Source organism: Sebastes fasciatus, chromosome 20 (assembly GCF_043250625.1).
Source record: "Sebastes fasciatus isolate fSebFas1 chromosome 20, fSebFas1.pri, whole genome shotgun sequence".
NCBI lineage: Eukaryota > Metazoa > Chordata > Actinopteri > Perciformes > Sebastidae > Sebastes > Sebastes fasciatus.
In genome coordinates, this window is record NC_133814.1 from 23,926,755 (window position 1) to 23,944,216 (window position 17,462).

General features: G+C 38.7%; 1 protein-coding gene across 4 annotated transcripts; it reads right to left on the reverse strand.

Moving 5' to 3' along the window:
* Positions 1-303: 303 nt before the first annotated feature.
* acsl5 (acyl-CoA synthetase long chain family member 5) lies at positions 304-14,634 on the reverse strand. 4 transcript variants are annotated; one of them, XM_074619106.1, is made up of 22 exons: positions 14,483-14,634; positions 12,847-12,921; positions 10,846-11,011; positions 10,644-10,755; positions 9,444-9,508; positions 9,257-9,358; positions 9,070-9,169; positions 7,583-7,761; positions 7,457-7,489; positions 7,316-7,367; positions 6,411-6,484; positions 6,216-6,293; positions 5,980-6,114; positions 5,445-5,579; positions 5,256-5,351; positions 4,678-4,750; positions 3,930-4,018; positions 3,049-3,165; positions 2,657-2,800; positions 2,463-2,564; positions 1,542-1,613; positions 304-457 (listed from the first exon to the last, which is right to left on the reverse strand). In XM_074619106.1, the coding sequence occupies exons 3-22, from the start codon at positions 10,999-11,001 to the stop codon at positions 320-322; spliced, it is 2,052 nt and encodes a 683-aa protein (XP_074475207.1). In that variant the 5' UTR covers positions 11,002-11,011; positions 12,847-12,921; positions 14,483-14,634; the 3' UTR covers positions 304-319. The 4 variants fall into 4 exon arrangements, with proteins under 4 accessions (XP_074475207.1, XP_074475208.1, XP_074475209.1 ...); XM_074619107.1 differs by having other exon boundaries at positions 10,846-11,014; XM_074619108.1 differs by having other exon boundaries at positions 12,847-12,950; positions 14,483-14,580.
* Between the last annotated feature and the right edge of the window lie 2,828 nt (positions 14,635-17,462).

Consider the following 17,462-nt stretch of genomic DNA (forward strand, 5'->3'; position numbering starts at 1 on the left):
GAAGAAGCAGAACTGATGCATCCAACCGCGGTCAGAGAGCTTCCAGCCAACGAGTGGGACTGTGAGAGGATGATTCACTCAGGTTGCAGCCAGTGAGTCAGTCCAGCTAACCCCCCCAGGCTGCACGGCTACATTTGTTCTGCACCAAGATGAGTTTAACAGGATCTCATTGTCTCAGGTGACTCGGAGGCCTCTGATGAAGCCAAAACACAGCATAACTCTAGTGTGGTGTTGTTGTGGAGGTTTAGAAAAGCTGCTGCACAAGAGGTGACTTGTTTTAATCAAAGACAAAAACAAAGATGGTTTAGTTTCATTCCATTTATTGGAGGTTAGCGTACAGTTTGTCGATCTGCGGCTGGAAGAGAGTTTGCAGCTCGGCCCTCTTGGCCTTCAGAGTCGGAGTTAACAGGCCGTTCTCGATGGTGAACTGCTCCGGGTGGAGGTACACGTCCTTCACCTGCATCAGGGAGGAAGAGGAGGAGGCAGATGGTTCAATTTGGATTAGGGCTGTAAAAGTTAACATGTCATACTAGCTCGTCGACAAGGAGGTTAAATAACGCTCCAAACTTACACTAAACTTTGGTGAGGAAAAACTGGAATGGCTGTTTTCAAAGTGGTCTCTTGACCTCTGACCTCCAGATATGTGAATGTAAATGGGTTCTATGGGTACCCACGAGTCTCCCCTCTACAGACATGCCCACTTTATGATAATCACATGCAGTTTGAAGCAAGTCATAGTCCAGTCAGCACACTGACACACTGACAGCTGTTGTTGCCTGTTGGGCTGCAGTTTGCCATGTTATGATTTGAGCATATTGTTTTATGCTAAATGCAGTACCTGTGAGGGTTTCTGGATAATATCTGTCATTGTTTTGTGTTGTTAATTGATTTCCAATAATAAATATATACATACATTTGCATAAAGCAGCATATTTGCCCACTTCCCATGTTGATAAGAGTATTAACTACTTGACAAATCTCCCTTTAAGGTACATTTTGAACAGATTAAAAAATTTGATTAATCACGATTAACTGTGGAAAATCATGCGGTTAAATATTTTAATCAGCCCTAGTTTGGATACAATATCCTGTTCAAGAAACTGCATAAGAAGACTGACTTTGAGTTTAAACTGGTGCAACAACTTCTAAACAGTCTACTGGGGTATTAAGACAGCGGGTGTAAAGAGGACAGATTTGGGGGATTTCTGGTTAGTGAGTCGAGTGTCTGACATCTGCATGGTCTCGATGTCACATCAGGACATTTCTTTGAACAAAAAACTGCTCATTTTAAACCACTAGAGGGTGAACGGAGCCAGGTTCACTGAAATGTGAAGCACCAGAACAGAAGATGTTAACCTCCCAACGTTTCCTTTTTTAGATGTGAAGAAATGATGACTATTTGTCAGAATCAGTTTTAGGGGAGCAGATACATGCAGAACTCTACACTAAATATGAATTTGTCTTATTTGATGAATCTCTTAAAATTGGATTAATAACCGCATGTTTCCATGACAACAGCAGACCTTGCATACTGTACATACCTGCTCAAAGGACTTGAGTCCTGCTTCTTTGCCCAGTTTGGTCAAGTCTGAAAGAATAGCTTTCTTAATTTCCTGTTAACAAAAAAAAAAAAAAGGTAATCGTGGTTAGAAGTATTCCAATAAAAATAAATTTATATAAAAGCACTGCTTTGATTCTAATATTCAATTTGATTGATGAGTTTTACAGCAAGCATACAAGACTAGTGTTAACGATCATGTTTACAGGAGATATTATTTGCTGAAGTTTGAGTAGAAAAGTAAGCTTGACAGTGGTGGAAAGTAACTAAATACATTTACTCTACTTAAGTACAATTTTGAGGCAAAGTACATCACTTGAGTATTTCTATTTTATGCTACTATACTTACTCGACTACATCTCAGAGGCAAATATTGTACTTTTCACTCCTCTACATTTATTTGACTGCAGTTACTTTGCAGATTTTGATTATTAATACAAAATATAATATGATTTATTATTATAGGTTAAGAAAACTATTGATCGTGTAGTATATAAAGTAGTTAAAATTAGCTCCACTTGTCAGCTGCAACATTAAAGTGATGAACACATTAATGCATCAATAATTATAATCCAATCATATTTATAATTCTGAAATGGCCATTCTGCATAATTAGTACTTTTACTTTTTGTACTTAAATAAAAGTACAGTATTAGCATCAAATACACAGTAACATGTATAAGTTTAAGTAACATGTTTAATGCAGCAGTTTTTCTATCATGTCTACATGGTAGTACTGCTACTTTTAGTTAAGTAAAAGATCTCAGAACTTCTTCCACCGCTGCACGTTGAACTGTATTATAGTGACTCCAGATTATCCGTTTGTTCCCTGCAACATGAGGATAAAGGCCGTCCTGCACAGAGTTAGGATTAGGTGTGAGAGGCAACCAGACGGAAACTTTACTGTGTTTTTGCAGAGTTCTTCAACGGAGTCTTGGCGCCCAAGATTTTTTGCAAGACCCGGCAGGACTTCGGGGTCAGGGACCACGATGGCGATCAGGCAGGACTACAGACAGAAGAAGAAATAAGGTCAGAGGGAGTGAGAGAGGATGTACCGACTGCATATGTACTGACTGTGAAGATGCTTCACTGTTTTACCTGTAGACTGTCTCCATGCACAAACACTTGGGCCACAGGTTCACTGCGTATGTACACATTCTCAATCTTCTCCGGGGCGATGTACTCGCCCTGAGCCAGTTTAAAGATGTTCTTCTTCCTGTCGACAATCTTCAGAACTCCACTCTGTTCACAAAACAGTCAGATAGGAGACATCACTTTGTTTATATTCACCTTTAATCTCTTTCTGCAAACTTAATCTAAAATCTGCCAATAAGACTCGAGGGCTCCATCCACAAACATCTGGTTCATGAGAGCTTGTGGTTGTACTCGTTCAGTCGGTGCCGGTAAACGTTGAACCGAACTAATTTACATGTAGTGGAGACAGTGGAATTACTCTGGCATCTTCACGTTATCTGCGTTCTGGTTCTTACCGGGAGCCATTTTCCGATGTCTCCGGTGTGGAGCCAACCGTCGTCATCCAAGGCCTCTGCAGTCTTCTCCGGGTCTTTCAAGTACCCCTTGAACACATTTCTACCCTTGATACAGACCTGGAGGACATCACCAAGACACAGCGATACAACCATTAAATACATTTGATTTAAAACCTTCTAAACACTGCATATTCCTAAAGCTTTTATAAGTGGAAAAGTATCTTCAAGTCTTTGCTCTTTACAGAATACAGCAATATGAAATAATGTTAAAATAATCAGAAATTATAGAAATAAGACGCTGCTTATACTTTCAGAACTTGCCTGAGAATCATCACGTTTTTAAGTTTTCTTTAGTATTAAAGTAATCCAGTGATAGTTATGTGCATTAACGACTACATTGCAAACAGAAACTACTAATAGTTGATTTGGCATAAAATTTAATGCTGCCATTTTGCTAAAATGTTTACAAATATGGGCTAAAAAAAAGTTGTAGCCTACAGCGTAACTCACTGAATACATGGCAACCTTATACTTATATTATACCAAATTATGGTAACCATAGTTATACAAAGTGAGAGCTTGATTATCACCAAATAAAAGTAAAAAGAATAAGTAAATAATAGACAAAATCAATTTACGTTAATTTAAAACAGCAAATCGCTGCAATAAACCATAAAAATCTCCCACAATTCCTGCTCTGGTTACCTCAAACAGATCAACATAGCATCGATAGTGATAAACCACATTTTGCTGATATTTATATGATTTATTGGAGATGTGACCCGTCCACCTGGATCTGATCCTGGCGCTTTAATCAAGGCAGGGTAGTTGTTTAATGTTCTCATCCCTCCACATCACCTGTTCAGTCTCCATCATCTTACCTCTCCTTCGCCATTTGAAGCGAAGTAGTTCATCTCTTCAACATCCACCAACTTCACAACATTACAAGGCAGCGGCGCCCCGACGTGACCTGATGATAAAAGATCATTTCAAAAGTGAAATTAATCTCAACTTTAAATATTAAGTCAACAAATTTGAAAGTAATGAAGCTAAAGTGATTTATAGACAGCGTTGGGGGAAGTATTCAGATCCTTTACTTAAGTACCACTCTGTAAAAATACTCTTCTATTATCAATCCATTCTATTTATTGTGTTTTATGTAAAATATATATAAAAAAAGATAGTGATAAATGTCCATCACAATAAACCCAGAGCTCAAAGCGACATTTTTAGATGTCTTGTTTTGTCCAACCAACAGTCCAAACCTAAAAGTACTCAGTTTTCTCTAATTTAAGACAATAAAAACCAGCAAATCGTCACGTTTGAGAGGCTGAAACCATGAAATGTTGCATGAAAAATTACTTAAATCAGTTATCAAAACAATCATCAACTAATCAATTATCAAATAATCATGCAAGCTCAAATTTTATACACTATTGGTTATGCAAAATCTTAATATGTAAAGACAGCTGTAAGATAAATGTAGTGGAGTAGAAGTATAAAGTAGCAAAAAATGTAGGTACTTATATATACTTAAGTACAGCTTGGTTAACAGTACTCTCCACCACTGTTTATAGTGCAGCTATAGTAAAGTAGTAAATGTGGGACAGGTGAGGTGGAACTACACACCTGAGGTGGCATCTCCTGGCGTGGTGAAGGTGCAGCCGGCGGTGCACTCCGTCTGACCGTACGCCTCAAAGATCTACCAGAACCAATCACATCAGAGTAAGAGCAGCGTTACCATGACGACATGACGCCAAATTAGATCCCAGAAAATATTACATTTAGAGAACTGAATTTAGCTTCTTTTCTTTTCTTAGGTCATTCTAATTCAATTTGACAACTTTGAAAATATTTCCTGAAATGCTGAGATCAGATAGAAATAAATTAAAAAAAACTAAATCAGGACAAAAATAACAGATTAACAGAGAAAAGCATAATACATAAATAAATAAGGAGACATATAAAACTAGAATAAGAACAGAAATAAAAATATAAACTATACACAAGCTATTGAAAAATACAGAAGGTATCCTTTAATATAGAACTATAATATAAAATATACATGTACGAAAACACTACAACCTATTAACATATTATATAATATATAAAATCAGCCCAACAGGTGTGATTGAAGGTTCAGTAAACATGACCTTGTAATAACACATTTCCATGTCGCTACATGAACCTGGATGAATGTTTGTTACCTGGCAGCCCAGAGAAGCTCTGAGGAAGTTGAGCACGGAGGGAGAGATGGGAGCTGCTCCCGTCACCATGACCCGAACTCGTCCCCCCAGAGACTCCTACAGTCAGATCATAAAACATGTTTTACATTCATTCAGTGACTTGCTGTGTTGTTTTATGTAATAATATATTCTGCTGTTTGTATTCTGTACCTGCACTTTGTGGAAGATGAGTTTGTCCCACATGCTGTTGTTCCTGATGATGCCCTCCTTCACTTCAGCAAACTTCCTCTCAACGGCAAAGTTCAGCAGCCACTTCTTGAAAGGAGATTTGGCTCCGCTCTGAACCTGCAGACAGGTTTCATTACAGCGTTTTAAATAATACTCTTACATTAATGCTGATGTTTTATTTACCATACGTCTATGAGGTGTTGTTTTCTGTCTACCCTGAGTACACAAGACAAATTCCAATTAAAGTTTCATTGAATGCCAATTAATGTTCTGCTTTAGCTGTACTTGTATATACACACTGTATAAACTGATGGGTAGTTTAATTTATAACAATTTATTATTATATTTTATGAGCTCTTCTATGAGCTGTATGTTTTGTGTGCAAAAATCTTAATTTGTAAAGAAACTAAAGCTGTAAAATAAATGTACTGGTATGAAAAGAAAACACTCAAATACCTCCATTTGTTCTTAAATACAGTACTTAGTTATTTTCCACCACTGTGTGTAAACCACTGACTTTGTCATAGACGCGGTTGAGAAGTCGAGGCACGACCGGGAAGATGGTCGGCTGCAGCGCTTTCATGTCGTCTGGCAGCAGTCTGATGTCTCCCTGGAAGAATCCCACCTTCGCTCCAGCACTGTACATCACCGTCTACAAGACACACACACACACAAAGAGTCATCAAGTCATCCTCTGAAGTCTCATTTATAAATACAAGGACTGTAAACATACTCTTATGATCAGAGTCTCACCTGAACGACTCTCTCGAACATGTGAGCTAAAGGCAGGAATGAAATGCTGACATCATTGGGACATGGGATAACCGCTACCTGTGGGACGCACACAGAGGCCCCGTTAGCAATACTGTTGATCTATAACACATACATATTGAAAATAATATTGAAAATATTCCATATAAAATGACATGTAATGCTTATTAAACATACATCAAAGCTTTTGATGACACCTGCAGCGTCAGAGACCACGTTCTCATGGGTCAACATCGCTCCTTTAGGGTTTCCTGAGAAAGAGAAGTGAAATATTTAACTTTTAAGAACACAGAAGAAATCATTTATAATAACTTAAACAACATAAATGATCAAATCTACATTAATTTGATCCTGAGGTCAAGTAAAGGCTACTATCACTACTAGCAGCTCTGTGAGGCCGTACTTGCTTTGAGCTAAATGATACGATGCTGGCGTTTAGCAGGTACAATGTTTAAGATAAGATAAGCCTTTATTGATCCTCCGAGGTGATATTTGGTTGTGGCAGCAGAACAAAGGACAGATATAAGTACAGATAAATAGAGAAAGTACAAAATGAGTAGGAGGTATACAAAAGCAATGTGCATTTTAGGGCAGCATATCTATGTTCCGCAGTTCAATCCTCTTAATATGACTCATTAAAGGAGACCTTTCAAAGGGTTTTATGTTCTCAGCAATGTTTTTTTTCCTTAGGTCAAATGTTCAATGTATGTTTCCCTGCGTCGATACGTTGAAATCACCTACAGTTTATAGCCTAATGATATTATACTCCTTGAAACCTATGCCCTCAAATGTACGAACAGACAGTTTTCTTGACTTTAGACATTGATATCTCCACAGCGGCTGAATGGATTTTTACCATTCAAACATGTATTCAAAACGTCCATCTCCCATCGTTCTTTTACAATTTGAACCATACCAATATCTAACCAATATCTTACAATGAGGATCCTGGAGATGAGTTAACATTGTGCCGTCAGACGTTAGATTCAAACATCATGGAGGCATATTATTGTTCTTAGTGATCTTCCTTTTCTTTATGATTTATAAAATCAAACCCTGGAGATAAAATAGAAAATGATCACCTGTAGTGCCGCTGGTGAAGCAAACAATACCGAGATCCTCTGGCTTCGGTGGCTGTTGGAGACATGAAGTCAGCACATCAGAACAGCTTGTTAAAGCTCATAAAAATACATCACATGAATATATATCAGAATTAAACTTACAATTGGCTTCTGAAGATTATTTTCCCCCAGAGCCTGGAAAACAACAGAAAAACATGTTAGTGCTTCTTCTGACAGTAGTACTTGTCATGTACCAGTATAAACACAAGTAATGTAACCATGCATTACCTCCACATCCTGCATCGACACGACGTCCACCCCACACTTGGTTCCCCGCTCGACCATCTCAGAGTCAAAAGCGTCCATGACGACGATGGTTTTGAGGACTGGAGTCTGGCCTTTCTCCCGGGTCTGCAGCAGCGTTTCTGCTTTGATTTGATTGTCACAAATCACTGTGGAGATCTCCGCTGAAAGAAGAAAACGTGAGCTGTATTACCAGTTAAACTGACAGTATAATGTTGACAAGTGCTTTTATTAGGGCTGGAACGATACACCATACTATCACGATACTTGAGTGCTGATTCGATATTTATTGTGATTCTACAAGTACTGGGATTGGATATTACGATTTCTATTAACTTTTTTTAACACTAGACCATGGGGAAAAAGTTGAATCATACACTTCTAAAAGACGTTTACTTTGGAAAATATCTCAATTAATACATTAACTTTTTTTAATTTTGAGCATGTATGTAGTCAGAGATGTCCTGAAGTCAAATATATCAGTCATTGTCAGGAATTTTTTTTTTTTCCAGCGGTGGTATTATCCTTTTAATTTATAAGGGACATGTAATGTTTTAAACTTCTGGTGAATATAATCCAATCAATCTTATTTCCATATATGTATTTTGTATATACAGTTCCCTTTGTTAACACCTTATTTTGAAAACCGGACGTAGTCCCACATGTATACTTCCTCTAACTTCTCCAAGGTCGTCTCTAGCTCTCCCGTCAGCTCCGTTCTCTTTATACATCCATGGTCAGCTCCATCGGGGCCGTTTGAATGTATTTAACATAAATGTCAGTATATGGGTGCTCTACAGTTGTAGCATCGGCCCATTTGACCACGGAGATGAGTGACGGCTGACTTGACCGCACGTTACCGCGATGTGATAACGTTTCCTGTCTGTGACAGAGTTAGCATGCAGCTTTAGCCGTGATGTCTAGCTCCGCTTTTCCTGCAATGTGTGAAACCCAAAGTGTTTCCATCCTTTACTGGATGTGTAGTGTTTACCACTTTGGAGTTAACATGTGAGGGTGCAGATCGTATCCACGCAGACCCTTTTGTCATGTTGGCTTGCTGAGGGTTGTTTTGGTTGACGGATACGGAACGGATATGACGTCACGTTACTCAGACTACAACAATAAAAGTGGTAACTTCCTTCTACCTCCACAAAAATAAAACTTTTTTTCCCACCCCTGGCTTTAATGAGGCAAGCAAATGAACTAGATTACGTTGAATTTTCTGACACTAATGTAGTTTCATTGAGATTCACAGAGTAAAAAACAAGATTTATAAGCAGACCTACTGTAATAATCATGCTCTTTGTCCAGAAGTGATCACATAATCAAAAGCAAACTGAAGCACAGATTGAAGGATCTGGTGTGGTAAATAAGTGAGAAGAGATTACAGCCCACTGGATCCCTGCGGGGACCGACGAGTTACCGGACTCTGTAATTAGCAGCATTAAGCGTGCGAGAGAAGCTCCAATTACCTCGGTCGATAATGAACACGAGAGCTTCAGGACCCAGGGTGTCGTACAGAGGGACCACTACCATGGAGTAGGTGTAGCAGGCCAGTTCACTGATAATCCACTGCGACACAGAGAGACAGCTTTTACAGTACGTTCTTCAAAACCAAAAAACACATCCTGTTATCCCGTCAGCAACGTCCACACTCACCTCGGGTCTGTTCTGAGCAAAGATGCCAATAAAAGTGTCAGAGTTTGGCTTCAATCCCTTATGAAGAAGTCCTGACCCCAGGTGCTCCGCTCTATCAGACACCTGCATATACAGGAAGAGGAGTAAAGGTCAGCTCGAGTTCAGAACAGTTCATCTTTATGCCATGTTGTTCATGTTGCTGATTTACCTGTTTGTACTTCAGCCACTGGTACGGCCGTCCTAGTTTTCTGTAGCCCAGACACGGTCCGTTACCTGCAAAGGACACAACATTAAACTACATGTACTGCATTAGAATAGTTTAAATTAATAGTAAAAGTTCCACTGCAATATTTTATTTAGATGTTTCAGCTGACTGTGATGCCGTTCATTTAAAAAAAGAATAGTTTGATATTTTGGGAAATCCGCCTATTCATGCCGAGGGTTAGAAACCAGTCTCATGTCTGTGTATTGATTATGAGAATATGAAGTTACAGCCAGGAGACGGTTAGTTAAGCATACCATAAAGATTGGAAACCAGGGGAAACAGTTAACCTAACTGTTCCAAGAGTTTGAGGGAAAAAAAACACTCACCATTTAAGACGTTATATCTCATTTAATACATACAGAAACTGAGATGCTGTGAATTACGAATCACTTTGCTGATTCAAATCATTTCCTTCAGTTCACAGCCCATATTTCTTTACATTTTGGCACCATCAAAAGTATGCAGTTTTTACTGGAGAGCATATTTGCTGAACCATTTCTTTCTTTAGAGATTTTCCTCACGGTACAACAGCAAAATAACCCCCCATAAATAAGCAAGTATAACTTGGTAAGTGGTGAGCTTCAGAGATGCTGGTAGATGTATTTCGACCGAGCCAGGCTCACCGTTTCTACCTGTTTCCAGGCTTTATGCTAAGCTAAGCTAAGTGTGTCCTGTAGCTTTATATTTAGCATACAGACATGAGTGGTGTTGATCTTCTCATCTAACTCTCTGCAAGAAAGCAAATAAAAGGCATTTCTCAAAGTGTCAAACTACTCTTATTTTAAAAGACCTGTAAACCAATTTCTACTGTTTATAAAGAAGAAAGCATCTCAACTATTCTGTGTAAGACTCAAGTAGTTAAACACTTAAGTTTCTTATTCTTGCCACCGTACAATGCACCATTAAAATCACAATTTTCTAGTTTGTCACAGACATCATCAGCATCCTGACAAAACTTACTGGCAACACAAATTCAACTAAATGGAGGGTGAAGCCTTTATTCTCGTATGCTACACATTTGTTTGTTTTTTATTGGAATAGTTTGCATGTGATAAATGAAAAGTTTCATAAATTGCTAGCACACCAGAGAAACACCAACAGGCGGCTGGTTGAGCCGTCGATAAGAGGAAGTAAAGAAATCACCTGACACTTTCAGCCCCCTCTGAAACACCTCGTACATGGTCGTGGCGTCATCGTAGTAATACGACATCAGGTTGTTGTTTTTCTCAAGCAACGCAGTCTTCCTCGCTCCATCCTGACACACATCAAGCAGAATCAAACTGTAATTCAACACTCTTACTGATGATAAACCTCGAAAAAGGGACAGTTTTGGTGTTTTTTTTACCTTGATGCCCAGCGTTTGTTTGTTGAGGTCGACGGGGCTGCGGAGCGGACTGGGCCGGCTGTTGAGGTAAAAGAAGGTGGCGGCTGCCAGAGCAAACAGGGAGATGATGGCCGGGAGAGGAAGAGGAGAGAACAGCACCTGGAACAGGAACTCCATGGTGCAAAGGCTGCTGGGACGAAGAGGAAATGATCTATTAAAACATTTAGTCCTTTAAGTCACATAAAGTTCAGTGTCACACTTGAAGCTCCTTCACGCTGCTCTTGATATCGTCTCAACTTGAGGTCAAAGTCAACAGGACTTGTGCAATAGTTATTGATAATCACTCCAGATAGTCAAACCCATCAACGCTCACAATAACAACATTATACAGTCTATACATACAGTGATCATAGCACAGTATTATAGTATTTACGTACTGCTAAACTGCATGACATTAAAAACATGTCTGAAGTTGCAACAAATGCAGCCTTCTTATCTTCTTAATGAGCATACATTTTTTTCTTGACCTTTGAGACAGATTGGGTCGTGAGTCACACTTGTGAACTCTACAGAGGTCAGGGTTAATTAATTTATGAGAACATACTAGACTTGGATAGGGAACAAGCACATTTTATTGTGCAACACCATCAAAAATTTATCGTAATAAGAAAAAAGTAAAACATTGTCGCTTATTTCCAGTGTGAAACATCGATATGACAAAAAAAAAGATAAGATCATTGCCGTTTTTGGAATATTTGATTATTTATTTTGTGTATTTTGTTTCCATTGTGGAGCCATTTCACGTATTTTCTGATCCTTACATTTGACTTGTTTTGTCTCTTGTTTTATTAAGACTATGTGATTTTAAATTGTTTATTTTCCTTATTACATTGGCTTCCTGTATGCTTTATAGTTCAGATGAAGATCCTCCTGATCACATCTTCTATTTCTAAACTTATAACCCAATACTCTGCACCAAAAGTACTCAGATCTTCTGACGGTCCAGACTCAAAACAAAGGGGGATTATATTCTTTACTTTTTTAGCTCCTCCTCACCGTCAGGTCAGCTCTGTCTGTACCACATTTTAAATGTTTTTTTAAAAAAAAGAACCCACTTCTATAGAGCTCCAGGGATGGCGTATTTTTGAACCAGGAAGTTAGCATCGCCCCTCTGTTCCCTCGACAAAAAGCCAACGGGATTGTTCCATTGGGTTTTGGATTATTGCAGAAAATAAGCTCTGTGGTAAACAAACGTTTATGATACCTACACGTTTTGTTCATCAAAATAACCTTCACAAATGAACATGACTTTTGAAGAGTGAATGCAATCAGCAGAAGTCAAAAGCTAACGTTAGGCTCTCTCCACAGTTGCATGAGCACGAGTATGAACAACGAGGCTGTAACGGAGGACGAGTCGGCGTGATGACGTTTAGTAGTCTCATTTGTTAGCAACCACCTTTTTTAAGACACATAAAAGGCTTCAAAATTCACCAGTGGGGTATTTACCGATGTATTTTATGTCAAAGAACATATAATAAAATCTCTTCAGCTTGTCTTAAGCACAGACCTTATTTAAGGCATCTAACTAAAAACCCATCGACTACAATGCTAACTCATTTCAGGGTTTTAGGACTCATTCCTGCAGCTCTCTATAGCCTGGCGTTTCTGTTCGTTATTGCTTTTATTGTTGAGTAACTACTTACATTTTTAATTATTATTATTTTATATGTTTTCATGCTATGTCCTATTATGCATTCTTATTATTAAGATTGGAACTGCTGTTTTGAAAAGTGCTATATAAAGTTATTTTACTGTAAAAATAGTATTATTGTTGTTCTGTGTGGACCCCAGGAAGACTAGAGACCACTTTGTGGAAGCTAATGAGTCAAAATAAAGAATATGCACCTGGTGGCAAAACTCATCACAGCAACAATTAAAATTATTTCATATATTCATATTATATAAAATTTTTGGCCACCGTACACTGATTTAACAAATTCATTATCACCACAGCTCTCCTACCTGCTGTCGATCCTCTCAGGTGTTCTACGCTGCTCCCAGTTAACAGGTGTGAGGTGATGATCCTCTTCCTCTGCTCTGAAGGGAGATACACCGACTGATGAGAACTTATAAAAGCAGAAGGAACCTTTGAACCTCACCTCCACTGATAAAGAAACACAAGCACATACGTCTAAACTGCTCCGAGTTGAACGTTGTGTCATTTAAAGTGTGCATTTTGCAATTTATTATGCTGGTTATTTTAAAACCCGTCAGCTCTGCCAACCAATAAACTTTAATTTCAGTCCAGATAGATAAACTCTTTAACTCTTTTTCGGAGTCGATGTCAGAGGAAGGCCAAGATGCTGCAGCTGATGAAAGGTCAACACTCTTATCTCCTGTTTATTCCGTGTTCAAAGTCCTCACATTTCAACAACAAAACGTCAAACTGGACTATTCTCTTTTAAAATAAAGCTGAAAGTTAAATTAACCATCAACCTGCAGAGTATTTGTTGAAGACTAATTAATACTATTCAACAGCACCACAAACTGCAGCCTCCAACACCTCTTCATCAAACATCATAACCTTCATGAATAAAACAAGTCAGTCTTCACTTTTCATGAATTTGTCCTAAGTTGCATTAACACATTTGTGCCCGTGACTGAAAAGCACATGGGACTACTGTTTTGTAATATTTTAGGAAGAAAACATTTGCACAAATACTAGATATAGTAAGATGATAAATGTCTATCTCAGGAACTACAAGGAGCACAATCAAGTATTTGGCATCTATGAAATCATAAGAAGTTGAATATCAAAGATCAGCACACATACTGAGTGTAAAACAATATTTAATATAAAAATAAACTCAATGTTAGTGTTTTTCTTAATTAAAAAAAAAGAAATCTTGACTTTGACTATTAATAAAAGTGTTAATTTTCATGTAAACTACAAATTTGAGCATATTTGTTATGCTAAAATGCAGTACCTGTGAGGGTTTCTGGACAATATTTGTCATTGTTTTGTGTTGTTTATTTATTTCAATTATAAATATATACATACATTTGCATTAAGCAGCATATTTGTCCACTCCCATGTTGATAAGAGTGTTAAATACGTGACAAATCTGCCTTTAAAGTACATTTAGAACAGATAAAATGTGCGATTAATTAGCGAATAATCACAATTAAATACTTTAAATCGATTGACAACCTTAAAATAAAGAACGAAACTTCAAATATATTTGTTCAGGTTAAAAACATGTCAGCAGATTGTGTCTGTGTTGGTGCTTCACACTGACCTGAGAAAGTTGAGATGTAATTGCAGCTCCCATTTGATTAAAGTGATTAAAGTGACATGGCAATAGTATGGTATGTTTGTGCACTGGTGCATTTTTTCCCGCTTGTACATCTTAACTTTTCATTTGCAAGAGGAAGGTTTAATCTTTAAAAAGCCTGATGAATGAATAATTCAAGGCAAGAGTTGTGTCAAGTCTAAGGATCTAAACAAACATTTAAGTGAATGTCAGATATATAAATTACATTTCTCCTCTGTAAAACACACATCTAACATGTTTTCTTCTCCTAGTGAGACGGCTCTGATTCTGCTGGACAGTGATCTGGAGATAAAGGTTCATTAGAGAGAGATTATTGAGGTTACCTGGTGGGATTAGCAGAGGTGGTTCTGGATCCAGGCTGAGCTCAGATCTCCTGGGAGGGAGAAAAAAAAGAAGCTGCAGTCAGCAACACCACTAATGCACCCAACAATCTGCCCAGCTGTGGTCATTAGCACCTTAAACTACACTCAGGTGTGTGTGAACTTCTCCCTGCCACCAAGCAAGGCTCGACCTGCCCTCTCCGGTTTCTGCACATCACACTCCCAGGAGGTCAACCACACTTTGGTTTTCACTTTGCTGTGTTTTTATTTGTCTTAATTAAATTAGCTCTCATTCTTTAAATAAAATGGTCTATTTTCTAGGGCTGTAAATTGATTAAAAATATTGAATCACACATTTTTGATCTGTTCAAAATGTACCTTAAAGAGAGATTTGTCAAGTATTTAATACTTTTATCAGCATGGGAGTGGACAAATATGCTGCTTTATGCAAATGTATGTGTATATTTATTATTGGAAATCAATTAACAACACAAAACAATGACAGATATTGTCCAGAAACCCTCACAGGTACTGCATTTAGCATAAAAAATATGCTCAAATCATAACGGACAAAAACAGCTGTCAGTGTGTCAGTGTGCTGACTTGACTATGACTTGGCCCAAACTGCATGTGATTATCATAAAGTGGGCATGTCTGTAAAGGGGAGACTCGTGGGTACCCATAGAACCCGTTTTCATTCACATATATTGAGGTCAGAGGTCAAGGGACCCCTTTGAAAATGGCCAAGACAGTTTTTCCTCCACCAACGACTTGGCAGGCAATAAAATGAATTTGCGTTGACACGTCATCATCGCGTTAACTTTGACAGTCCTTCTATTTTCCACTCCCCTCATGTACAAGCAGTTGACATGTGTCCCTGTCAGAGATAGAAAGAGATTATGATGACCTTTGACTCTGGATTTATGAGCGATAACTGAAGGTAGACTCCGTGGAGTTTACTGATTTATGGTTAATAAAATCTCACCTGAGTCTGTCAACGATATCAGATGAGAGTTATTTCAGATTTTGTTGGGTAAGAAGGGTGAGCCATGAAACCATAAAAGAAATGTGTTTTATTGTACTTTTTATTGTAAGCACTTATTGAAACTAATCTAATCATCATCTACATTCAGAGCAATGATTTGAAAAGAAGTCCTCCTCGTTTGCTTTAAAGGAGCAGTGTATGGGATTTGGCGGCATCTAGCGGTGAGGTTGCAAACTGCAACCAACCAAGCATGTGGAAGGACTACGGTGGCCGATGCAAAAACGTGAATGTCCCGATCTAGAGCCAGTGTGTCCGTGAAGAGGACCCGCTCTGTATGTAGATATAAACGGCTCATTCTACGCTAACGAAAACAACAATAATTCTTATTTTCAGGTGATTATACACTAAAGAAAACATACTTATTAATATTATATTCCATTTCTGCCAATAGATCCCCTACACGCTTCCTTTAAAGACGTCCAGTGAATTCAAGGGGCATCATCCCTGCAGTGTGTTCCCAGGGTATGTGTGTCTCTTGATATAAACTAACATTGTGAGCGATCGGTAAGGACTGTCTTCGCAGTTCAAATTGCAAAAGAACGAAGTGAGATGGACGTTTCAAATGTAGCCACTGTGGAAATATCAATATCAAACTCAAGAAAACTGTCTTGCCCATAAATTTGAGGTCAACCAGGAAGTTAGCATCGCCCTGATTCCCTCGACAAAAAGCCAACGGGATTGTTCAAACAAACAAACATTTATGGTATTTATACGTTTTGTTCAGCGAGATAATCTCCACAAATCAACACCACTTTTATGATTTTTGAATTGTGAATGCAATCAGCAGAAGTAAAAATCTAACGTTATGGTACGTGTCCACAGGCTCCGTGCTTTTCACGCTTGCCATTCCTTGTCTATGTAAGCAGCCGTTTAATGCATTCTGGTAGCGTGGCGTCGCGATTCGAGAAACAGAGCGTCGCAACGCACGCTCCTCATTTGCAAAAGTTGAGGGCTCGTCTAATTTATGCAAATCACGGGCGTCCAACGCGACTCGCCACCTCTCGAAACTCCCGAGGACCTTTTAAAATAAACGTTGTCGATCCAAAATAAAGACAGATTCAGCAACTGCGTGGATTATTTCTCGCCTCAAATGTTTTCAGAAACACATTTCGGTGAACTATTTTCTTGAAATAAGAGAAGCAAGATTCCAATCGAGCCTCCATACTGGTTCCGGTTTGAAAGCTGGGAGCAGCAGCCAACGGCGGGAAAGCGTTCGTTCAGTCAAGTGGGGACAGCCTGTGTCTAGTGACACGCCCACCAAGCGTCCAATGTTGGGAAGCGTCGCGTCCCCTCGCGATAAAAAACGCCCCTGTGGACACGTACCATCAGGCTATAAACGAACTACACCACGGTCGCATGAGCGCGAGTATACACAACGAGGCTGTGATAAAGGCGGACGAGTCGGCGTGATGACGTTTAGTAGTCTCATTTAGCCACTTGTTAGCAACCGCCTTTTTTAAGACGCGTAAAAGCTTAAAAAGTATTTTATATCGTCGAACAAAACGTTAAAATCTCTTCAGCTTGTTGTAAAAACCCATCGACTTCCAGACGAGGAAACCAGAAGTGCTAAAATGCGAGCTCATTCCTGCAGCGCTCTATTGAGCAGTATAACACCAGCAGGCTATAAGCTGTGGTGATTTCAACATATTGACGCAGGGAAACATACATAGAACATTTTACTTCTGGGAAAAACGTTTCTGAGAACCTAAAACCCTTTGAAAGGTTTCCTTAATGTGTCCTATTAAAGAGCATGGGGCCTTCTATGACTCTCTAATGAAGAGTAAAGAAAACGACGGACTTAATGCATCTCTGTACCTCCCACTCTCCTCCACATATTTACATTTCCTCCTCCCTAACCAATGTGTCCAGCATCAGTTGGGTATTTAAACGCTGCTAACATGAAAGCAACTAATAGGATGAGAGTGATGTATTCTCCTG

Bases quoted from the DNA above. Each gene is read 5' to 3' on its own strand.
- acsl5 (XM_074619106.1), bottom strand. From the start codon at position 11,001: ATGGAGTTCCTGTTCCAGGTGCTGTTCTCTCCTCTTCCTCTCCCGGCC. The intron at 9,359-9,443 runs GTAAATCAGCAA...CTGTATATGCAG, and splicing joins AGTGGCTGAAGTACAAACAG to GTGTCTGATAGAGCGGAGCA. The intron at 5,352-5,444 runs GTACAGAATACA...ATCTGACTGTAG, and splicing joins TCATCTTCCACAAAGTGCAG to GAGTCTCTGGGGGGACGAGT.